Source organism: Pinus tabuliformis, chromosome 4_1, assembly GCF_031772625.1.
Source record: "Pinus tabuliformis cultivar Carrire ecotype Pingquan chromosome 4_1, CPIR1, whole genome shotgun sequence".
Classification (NCBI taxonomy): domain Eukaryota; kingdom Viridiplantae; phylum Streptophyta; class Pinopsida; order Pinales; family Pinaceae; genus Pinus; species Pinus tabuliformis.
The window spans coordinates 746,198,297-746,209,805 of NC_142303.1; the positions used below are offsets into that span (position 1 = coordinate 746,198,297).

Genomic DNA, 11,509 nt, shown 5'->3' on the forward strand with positions numbered 1-11,509 from the left:
ACTCTTTCAGATATGGCTTCACATCCAAAAAAATACATGCAACTCATGATGCAACCATATGCTCCCTCCGAGACCATGCGGGCCTCAGTTTTTGATGGGAGTTCCTCGCTGCTCTTTTCTCCTCCAAACTTTCATCAGCCGATCCTTCTTCTTCTTATGCGGTTGGCCTTGCATATTCTTCTCTCTCTAGTTCGATCTCCTGTAACACATGGGCAGTTTGCAATCCTTGGCCTTATGGCCAATATTGTCACACACAAAACACCTAATGTGACCAAGGAACTGAGGAATAACTTTATATCTTCTGCTGATCTGATTTTTATTCCTTGCCTGTGCCTTGCAATCAATAACCCTATGGCCAAAATTATTGCATGAGAAACTATAACCATAAAATGGACTATTATACTTGAATGATGGAAATCTTCTTTGCATTCATGCTTGAAGTTGCTTTTCCTTTGGCTGTTCCTTTTGATGAGAAGGTTTGATCTTTTCATTACTGCAAATTGCTGCTATATGTCCACATATTCCACAATTATAACATCTTCCAATTCTATTCTTCTTCTTTGGCCTTCTATGCTTGTTCTTCTACTTTTTGCATGGCTATTGATTTACCTTTTCCTCACTGCTACTAGCTGCTCCAACAATTTTTGATTTGCTTGTAGAAGCTTGAGCACTAGTTTTGAACCTCTCTAATTCTTTTCTTGTAGATTTTGCTTCAACTTTCAATTTTTGGCACTCATCCTCCAACTCCTTGTACTGCTTCCTCATTCCATTTTTGATTTTTCTTCCTTCTTCCAACTGAGTCTTCAAATCTGAAATTTCTTCTTTGAATGCACATTCCTTTTCATCAAACATTTGTAGCAGCATTCGTTGATCTTTATTTTTAGTTGTGAGCCTTTTAATTTCTGCTTCTAGGACCATTATCTTTGATTGCTCTTCATCTTTGCTATTGATATATTTTTCCTGTCTCTCAAGATGGATGCTTGATCTATCACTACTATCACTAGAAATTTCATCATCTTCTTTAGCATCTGAACTTTCATCTTCTTTTTGTGAGGAGACCTGATTTACTACTGCAATATGTGTTGAATCTTTTCCATTTTTCTCCATTTCTGAAATCTGCAATTTTCCTCCAAGATACAAGCTTTGCAGTCTGTCCAACATTACTTTTGCAGTGTCATAGTGTCTCACATACATGCTATCAGATTTTGAAATGCTATTCAAAATAATCCTTTAGCCATATCATTAGATTCATCTTTAATTCCATACTCAACTGATAGCAAAATATCTTCATCAATGAACAAAAAATATGAATCCAAATTCGCTCTCCAAGTTGCAAATTTACCTTTATGAAGCATTGGAATTCCTTGCCGATCCATTTTGAAAAATTTGCAAAAATTTGCCAAAAACTCCAAGATCCACTCTCTAGTGATCAAGCTGCAACCGAGAGCCCTGCTCTGATACCAATTGTTGGAAACTAGATCACTACTGAGGGGGGGTGGGGTGAATCAGTAGTGAAAGCACTTTTAAACTTTTTCTCCAAATTATTATTCTTTAAAACCATGCACAAACTGAAGCACATAAGCAAAGATTAGAGCATCAAACACAAGTAAAACCATGAAAGCAATCAACACAATAGACACAGATATTTTTGGTGGAAAACCCTCTCTAGGGCAAAAAACCACCCGTTGTGGTTGCGCTGCTCAAATATTCTATTATGTGAAGCAAATTCTTTAGATAGATATTTAGTTGGCTACTACCAAATGGAGACTCTTTCTCATGTGGATCTACGTACTACCATCCATTGAAGGCCACCACGATCAACGATCCTCGCTTGGTTACTCTTGAACTATCAATCGACTATATAGACTCCGATCTGCTGGAAGCCACCACGACCAACGAGCCTCACCTAGTTTGTGGCAAACTATCAAACCACCATTAGATTGAGAAAACTACTGCCTTATATTGATTTCGCTAGAGTCCTCCAACTCCTTTCTTCTATGTGGTTCTCGTTTCAAAATATTTCATATTGGAACCGAGAACTGCTCAACATGAGCACTACAACAACATATCATCAGAACACAATCAAAAACCAAATCTCCAATCTCCAAATACACCACAAACTACAACACAATCTCTCCACACACTTCTACCAATCCACACTTCACCTTCTCACTCACTGCACAAAACATTCGCTGAAACACATTTACGCTATTTGTTGCTACAACTGCAAACTGCTTAAGAAAATCTGCATTAGACAACTCACACAGCTTGCACACTCACTCAACACATAACTCATCCAACCAAACTATAATTGAGCTATGTCTAATATATAGATGAATCGAGGTGCTCAACTCAATAATTACTAAGAACTGCTGAGTTCCACAAACTCTGTTCATATGTTTGATTTGATCCCGATTCATCTCATTGACTCGATCAAGCCACTAACTCCACTTTCCTTTTGATATTTTCAACTTTGATTAGTTTCTGGAGGCCCCCCTAACTTTTTCGACCATAAGCCAAAATTTTTTGATCAAGAATGCTGCCATAATACCAAAATTAGCCAAGTTGCGCAAGGAATGCAGAGAAAATCTTGTGAAAAAGCTCAATCGCATGCACAACACTGCACAAACTCGACTGTAGCTCCTCAATGGCTCCCACAACCTTGTTTGCCAACGATTGGAGACTTTCAGTCGCTTTGATGACCCATCATCCATGCGACTGGGGTAGAGGATGAAAGAAAACCATCTTCCCTTAGCTCAAAACCTGCCCAACCTTTTTGGACACCTTCATCAACTCCTGGACACACCTCCAAGCCTCTATAACAAGTCTGCAACTGATGCCATAGGCCAATAACTTCTGCAACAAGTCAATAACAAGCAGTCCCTAGTTTGCGAACCTCGTCACCAAGACCAACACCTCCAGCTCCTCAAGCAACACTAACAACCTTTTTAAACACCTCCAACACCTATAGCAACATCTCCAACTCCTGCCGCAACAACATTTCCAACTCCCGCAACAACATCATGTCATCCAAATGCCTCCAACACTGGTAGAAGCACCTCCAACATATGTAGCAACATATCCAATGCTTCCAACACATGTAGAAGCATATGCAACACCTGCAGCAACAACATCTCCAACATATGTGGCAAGTCAATCATCAACCTATGACAAGCCATCATATCATACATTGCAACCATCTCTACTCAACCTCCCATTCCTACACTAGGTCATGTCATAAACATGTTGACATCAATGCCAACTAACAAGACCATCAAGCTGAACACTGCAACAACCAAACACTCATCACACATCATGAGGTAGACATAGGCATATGATGAACAACACCAAGACCCTGTTGACATCAATGCCAACACTACAATGCCAACATGTTCAAGTCTCCAGAGGCACACTTTAGCTTTTATTGAATAGGCCCATGGAGTTTTAACACCATCGGTTCGGGACGTCTCGGCTCTTGCTTAATCATTGGGTCTTTCCTTTAAAAAAAAAATAGCTATTGAACTTTTATGAAAGAAATAAAAAATCACATCACACCTTGTATGCAAGCACCCAAAGATGCAAATCAAAGTCTTCTCATGCTAAGACACAAAGCTAGAAGAAGACCTTCCCCAGCTACATAAATCAACATTCTCAACAATATTTGAAAAGGAAGCTGTTAACTCATCCAAAGTCTGCCGCTGCTTGCATATCCTTTTACAGACTTTTGAGAGTTTATTGGAACTGTTTCCAAACAAGTTTGCATGTCCACTCTACATTCTTAACTAATGCCTTTTGCTTGAAAAACCATTTATGATTTTGTAGTGGCCTGTGCATAAATTTTCTTCATAATTTCCTTAGAAGCTAGAGCCCTGAAGATGTCTTTTGTAGTTTGGCATAACTGGGCTCCCTTTGTGCTTCAAAATTCATCTACTTTCAGATCGTGTCAGAGCTTGGTTGCCCTAACATGAAGTTCTTGATTAAAGGGATTGGATTGATGCCCTTGACTAATCTGTGCAGGCTCATCCATGGCAAACTTATGTTGCTTTTGTCAAATTGTGGTGAGTTGCTGAAATTAACCCCTCAGGAACAAGGTGGTTAAGGTGAGGGCTCTTCCCACCATTCAACCTTGACCATCTTCTCCTATTGGCAGGAATAAGATTCCATATTCTTCTGATACAGTTCAGGCAACTCTGATTCTTCAAGTGGTAAACATTCATAATATTGTGGGCCTTACACACATTTTAGTGGCACCACATGCAACAGAAAAATAGATAGGCTATTAGTTTGCAAGTGTGGTCTTTCCGAACACTTCAATAGGCAAGCTCCCCGCCAAAAAAGTGTTTTTTTGAGAGTCTAGAGTTTATACAACAGGACCTTGTTGGGTCTTTTTGGCCCTCTGGATATTTTCATGAAGTCAAGCAAAACTCAGCTGATTCAGTGCTCCTGAAATTATTTTTGGTCTTATAACCTGAGCTTTGATTTGAGGGAAGAACAAGCTTGTTTCTTTCCTTGAGTGTGTCTGACAGGAAGCATGACTCGTCTTCTGGAGCATTAACCATATTAAAATCTTTGCAGACAAGCTAGTGAACTTTGGGGAGTTCACCAACCATCCATCTCCAGAGGTTTGCTTGTTTCATTTTTCTACCTCATTGGCCATATAAATGTTTACCAAGTCTAGCATGTAGCCATCTGTATTCAAGATAATCCAAAGATCCAAAGATCCAAAGTAATCTTTGAATGGGGTTTGTTACCCAATCCATAATAGCAAAAACCCATAATAGCAAAAACTAGCTGGGGAGAAATGAGGTTACTACACCCACTCTTGATCACTGGCAGAAGTAAATATGTCTGCATTTGGTGAAATATAGTTCAAAGAACTCTTCAAAAGAAAGCCAGACATCTCAACCTCTTGCAGATAGAATATATCCAGATTTTGAAACAAGGCCAAATCTTTCTGACCATAACTGCAAGGGTCACCATCTCTCTTGACATTACGTGACACTCCCTGCACTGGTAAGGGAGATGGAATCCATATTATCAAAGACAGCATTATCAATTAGCTATGTCAGACCATCGAAGGACTTTGAGGTTGATGTGGCATGGAGTACATGAGAAAAATATGTGCATGGTGTGGATTTTAGGTTTCCTCGAGCTTCCTCGGGGTTTGAAGACTTCCAGATTGGCTTGTTCACTGTGTCCAAGATGATAGTCTTGCTTGAAGTCGGCATGACAGAGGCTGATGGATCACTGACATGAGCCTTTTGGGCAACTGTAGACTTATTAACTTAAGAGTTCTTTTGATTCTTGAACCCCCTGAACCCATCCATCTTCATAATAATTGAGGGGCTGATTGAGCATGAGGTGCTTGGTTGGTTTGGGATTGGGATGGATCAGGTTTGGCCATCAACAGAGAGTCTCTAATCTTATGGTATAGTCTGTGGCACCTGAAACAGGTATCAAGTATATTGAGCATGTTGCTTGAACATCTTATATGCGGGAATGTGACCAACAAAGTACACCAGGAGTGTGTGTTGTTTATAGTATATACTCGCATATAGAATTTCATATTCTGAAACAGAAATATCAGTAGGGGTTTCCTCAGGGTCATTATCATTGACTTACCTCATCGGGGCCACATTATACAATACAGAACCCTATTGTTTCTTTTCTTGTGAAAATATTCTACTCATATTTGGCTACTGACGTTTTCTCTTTCCTGCATTGCGAGTTTTATTGTTGGTTGCCATTGTAAAGATTCATTGAAAATTGAATCATGGTAAGTGGTGTGTGCATGTTTGGCAGATTTTAAGCCAATTAATCTCGAGGGGAGAACTGGCCAAGTTAACTTAAAGTTGATTCTCTTATTTTGAGCAGATCAATTTCTAGCATGTGGCAAAGCAAGGGACACTGCCCACGAGTTGGCATCAAAAGTTTGGCTAGCAGTGATCAACAGCCTTGAGGATAATGAACATACTTTTCATTTGCTTATGCGTATTACAAAAGAATGGGAGGTAAAGAACTGGTCAGAGTCTGAAGATTTTTCTCACTAGCTTCTGGATATGTTTCGATTACTAGTTCTAATTCAGATGAGCATTTCTCTTCAGGTTTTTCTTCCTTATCCATATTACGAATCACATGCTGTCCAATGGAGGCTCTTTGAGAGGCTTTTCACAGATTTCCGTGATTGTCTTACTCAAATGGATTACTATGATGTATTAACCTGTGCAAAGTACAAGTTTGAGCTTATACCTCCCACCTGGCTTGGATATTAGGGTTTTCTGTACCCAACAGAAGCGTTCCTACACGGACATGACATACGTGCTTATGTTATTCAAATCATGTGCATAGTTGCTTTATTTTAATAAATTTACCTGTAAAAGGGCTAAAGTGGTGTTTGTTTATTGTGATTAGTTATTACATATGCCATTTTTAATAGCATAATGCATTTAGCACACTGACAAATATATGTTGTAAAGTAATCTCGTCTAGCTACATTTTAGATATTGCTTTCACAGGCAAAATTGGAGATGTGGGTTGACATTTTTCCGAGTTTGGAAATAAATTATAAAATTGACTTATTTATAATAATGATAATTTGTGAAATTTTCATAAGTCGGGACTCGGCAGCCATTTTTGATGGCTTATTTAGAGTTAGATGCCTTCTTTTATGCCAAGCTTCATTCCTTTAAACTACAGTGAGGCTCATTAAGAGGTCTGCTGTTTCTACTTAGTGAGGATCTTTACATTTTAAGACAATGTATTTTACGTTAAGACGTGCCCCTTTTAGGCTATGGATATTCTTATTGCTTCTAGATGTTTCTTCATTAAGTCCTAATGTTAATACCTGCAGTAGTATAATACGAAAAGTTTCATAGATGCTGTATTGACCATCTGAACGCATTGATAAGCTTCACTGGATTTCACTAAATTCAGATTGTGAACACAAAGAAAATATTTATAGGGGCATCCGAGTTTTATATTTTTGCTTGGGCTACTAGCTAAATAGAAAGATGGGGACTTCCACCATGAATGGCTATGGCAACGAACATAACTGACCTTCAAGATAATTGGGTATGACCATCACTACACAAGCTTTACTGTTACTAAATTCATATTCTGAACACAAGAAAATATTTTTAGGGGCAAGTTTTATATGTTTGCTTGGGCTATGGCAGCGAACAATGTAAATGACCTTCAAGTTCTTTGTGTATGACCATCACCATACACTATGCCTTTTGATTAAAGCTGCTTGTATGCTATGATTAACATAGTCTTGGAGTTCAAATGCTCTAAGTATAACTGGACATTCTTTGTTATGATTGTTTTGATTGAGGAAGGGATATACCTCTTTGAAAAAGATACCGTCCAAAAAATATTTTGTTAATGAACTACATTTTTTGACATTAGATATCTTCATTATGTTATACATTACAATGCTAGATGTTAGTTTGAAGGCAGCCAGCCAAGAGACTTACGCCTTGTAACATTAGCATGATTCCAAGTGGGGGTAGTGCTTTGCTGCCATGGGCTTCAGGCAACTCGAGATTGAGATCTCAGCTGACGGTTTAGAGAGAAATGAGATGCTCTGGAATGACCCAATAGTTGACATTCCAAGGGGTTCAGTAGCTCGTAGAGGTTGTCTCGTTGGTTAGTAAGCAGGTGCAGAATCGCAGATTAGGCACTCTTTGTTGCAGATCCGTCAGGGTGAAATGGTGTGCTTTTAGTGGGTGCTTGGTAAGCCCCTTTTTAGACAATGCATACCCAATGATTACAAGGGCGCTAATATCCAAGTGCTCTAAGGAATGATGAAAGGAGGCTTCCTTTTAGAACAACTTTGGAATTCTGCTACTGTCTTAAATGATCTTCAAAAGGAAGTGGTGAATTGCCTTCCTCGAAGATGATTTTCTTCATTTAGGGATGTCCTTCAGAGAGTAGCTGTAAGTCTCGTGGCCAGTAGGAAGTTCGAGAACAATGCTCTCAGGGAATTTTTGTTGACAAGCTAGACAAACAATGGGTCCTGTATTGAATGTAACCTATATGACATAGTTGAACAGTACCGTAAATAAATTTCAACACTGCTCTCATGAGTCATTTGTAGATTACATGGTCTCTGGCTTGATATGTCAGTTGTGATAGACTGGGCAGATAAACTTACACAAATTTATCTATGCTCAAGGGACTTCGAGGAGAGGAAATGTGTGGAAGAGCGGGATTCTATGACCAAAACCCTGGTTTTAGAGTTTAACCCTACCATAATGGTACCATCCTCTAAACTTGTCTTTACACTTTTGGATGGATTTGGCTCTCGAGGATACTGGAAACTCCATTGGGAATTTTTGTAGACAGTCCCAGTGGAGGTCTGTTTTCATTTGCCAGAATTTATGTGGCAGGTGATCTTCAAAAAGGATTTACCAGAAGATGCTGTTTTTGACTTTATGGGCAGTGGCTAGAGACATATTTTGATTGCGAAAGTTCGACTTCTTTATGTAAGGGATGCTTTGCAGATTGGCATTTGATTTTGGCATGCATTAAAAGGGTTGGTGTGAACATAGGTGAAAAAGTATCACGCAAATTTTAGAAAATAGGTTGGTAATAAAAATTTCGGAAGGAATTTGAAAAGCTTTCATGATCTTAAGACAAGAAAGAGGAGATTTTCAAAGAGGAGACGATCTTGGCCTTGGCTTCGAAATGATATTGTGAGGATTCATCAAAGAAACTAGAATTTTAGATTCCTTGTTATAATAGACCAGATGAAGCACTCAATGCACACTAAAAATATCAGTAGCAGTGTCATAATTCCTGTCTCGATGTACAAATGAGGAGGTACAAACATTTTGTTTATGGTAAGACAACACCTTTTGGCAGACGGCGGTGGAAGAGGAGGGACTCACAATGCAGACACAACTAAACTGGAAGAGGAGGGACTCACAATACAGACCCACATCTGAAACCCTGCTCTTGCAGCACATGAACAATGGATGGATATATGTTTAGACTATTTAGTGTAAAGCAGTTGGAAGATGCCATTCAAAGGCAAATCCACATGACTAGAGCTTTAACACTTGTGACTAGTGAGACACAGAATACACAATGTAAAATTAAATATTTTAACACCCTCATAATCAGTTTTACACATATTTAGCACCTTTTCTTTTAATGTTCAATTTTGCGCATACCGCAAAGGTGACTCAATACACAAACTACCATAGTTCCGGTGTTGAGAAGGTATATCCAATCATCCTCTTTGGAAGTGATTTTTTCAGAAAACATCACTAATAGTTTCTTCCCATCATGTCGAGTCATTATAGGCCCATTCTCTATTCTTTTAATTTCAAGGAAAGTATTTCTTCTCATCATCTCGAGTCATTACAGCCGCATTCTCTTAATTTTAAGGAAAGTCTCTTTATCATTGTTAAGAACGAAATCATTATGTTCTATATTTTGATTAAGTATGCCATTTTTTGGAATGTTTTAGAGTCCTAAGTACTTTAATAACTATTTAGAGTGGATAAAGCATCCATTGTATCTTCCTATTTGAATATTTTAAGAATATTGAAGCCTTGATTTGATTCAAGCATTCCATTTGTTGGATTGCTTTAGAGTTGTAAGTACTTTAATAAATATTTAGAGTGGATAAAGCATACCATTGCATTAATATGAATATTTTAAGAAAGTTGGAGTTTGTTTTTATTTTTGGGTCTACAATGTAAAGAAAATGATTAAATTTTTCTACGCGTAAATATTTTGACTATATAAAATGTAAATATTTTGATAATTTAAAATATTTTGATCATTTAAAATGGATAATATTTTGATAATTTAAAATATTTTGATCATTTAAAATGGATATGGATCTGTGTTGGTTGCAGCATTTTCTACATTTTATTTGAAAATCGTAACTTAAAGGACTTATGGATATGTAAGGATCTGTGTTGGTTGCAGAATTGTCTACATTTTATCTGAATCGTACATTTTATCTGAATCGTACCTTAAATGGATATGTAAAATTATAATTATTATAAATTTATTATTATTATTATTATATTATGTAAAAATATAATTTTTGATTATTATTAAGATATTTATATGTACATTGTTACGATATTTATGTAGAAATTTCTCTATAGATCAGCTAGCTTTGATACAATGTAGAATTTTTTTATTGTAGATCACCTGATAATGCAATGTAACTAAAGCAAAATACTTGATCTACTTCTACTATCAAACATGCGGAAGCTTAATTGATTTGAGCAAGATCAAACAGAACACATATAATAGAGAAGAAGAAATCAATCAGACATGAAACATAGAAGAATACTTTGGGGAAAGCCTCAGCTAAAAACCCCGCTATCTGTATTATCATACAAGGTGGAAATACATCAAGATTATACAAAGCCTTAGCTCTCACAGCTAGCCAGCTCTCAGTACAATCCTCCCGGATGCTCTTAGGCAAACAAGGTTTCTCACAAACCTTCTCCTTTGCCGTCCAAGCCTCCTATTTCCTTGCACTGTTTCACCTGGGTGATCCTGCTGTTACCAAGTGTAACACTGATCTCACACCGTGGAAAACTGCGCAATCCTCAAGGAACCTTATTCCTTCTGCATGGATGAGTTTTCTTTATAGGAAAATTCCTTCAACTGATAGTACAATGTCCTTGCCTTTAATCTCAACTGGGCCTTTGCCTGAACTGACATGCATGAGTTATTTATGAGAGAATATTCAGTTATCTGGAGTACACCAGTTTCATGCATGCATGCATGAGTTATTTATGAGAGAATATTCAGTTATCTAGAGTACACCAGTTTCATGCATGCGTGCATGCATTAACTCACTGAACTCACAATCAGTTCCACAAACTGTTTGGAACTAATCTAACTGGACTTAACTCAGTTAACTGAGCTAACTAATTACAACTCAAATACAACTCATCCTTATCTCCTTAATTACGGGATAACTTCCTCAATTAAAGGGATAAGTGTTGCATGACTTCACAAAGACTTCATGCTTGAATTTCTCCAACTAATTAACTCAGGATGAATTAATTAGTTACTTTTCAAACAACTGGTGAGACTAAATTCGAATTTTAATTCTCAATTTTAATTCAAGGACAAATTAAAATTGAAATATCCTGAAATGCTATCTTTAGCAATGCTATTTAGAATTTCTTGTTGCTATTTTCAGCATTTCTTGTTGCTATTTTCAACAATTTATATGTAAATATTTTATCTACTTAATTCTATTGATCTATAAACTTGGTTTTTCTTTATTTATGTTTTTATAGCATATTACATGTCAACTATATGTTTTATATTTATATTTAGCTACATACATTACATTATTGTTTGCTAACATATACTATATTATTATTATTTATTGCAAGATATATATATATATATATATATATATATATATATATTATTGGAAGGGGATATACGATGGTGTAAATGTTATCCAAGTGATAACCTTTCTATCACCCCGCAATATGATTCCATAAATAATTATTGTTTA

General features: G+C 37.1%; 1 protein-coding gene across 5 annotated transcripts in view; it reads left to right on the forward strand.

Annotated features, from left to right (window-relative positions):
* Positions 1–6,594, forward strand: part of LOC149178302 (uncharacterized) — a 90,229-nt gene extending 83,635 nt beyond the window's left edge. For all 5 annotated transcript variants that reach the window (XM_089420318.1, XM_089420315.1, XM_089420317.1 and 2 more), the window contains 2 exons: positions 5,875–6,011; positions 6,105–6,594. In XM_089420318.1, the coding sequence (XP_089276444.1) occupies positions 5,875–6,011; positions 6,105–6,272 (305 nt within the window). In that variant the 3' untranslated portion in view covers positions 6,273–6,594. The remainder of the gene's footprint in view (positions 1–5,874; positions 6,012–6,104) is intronic.
* The last annotated feature ends 4,915 nt before the right edge of the window (positions 6,595–11,509 follow it).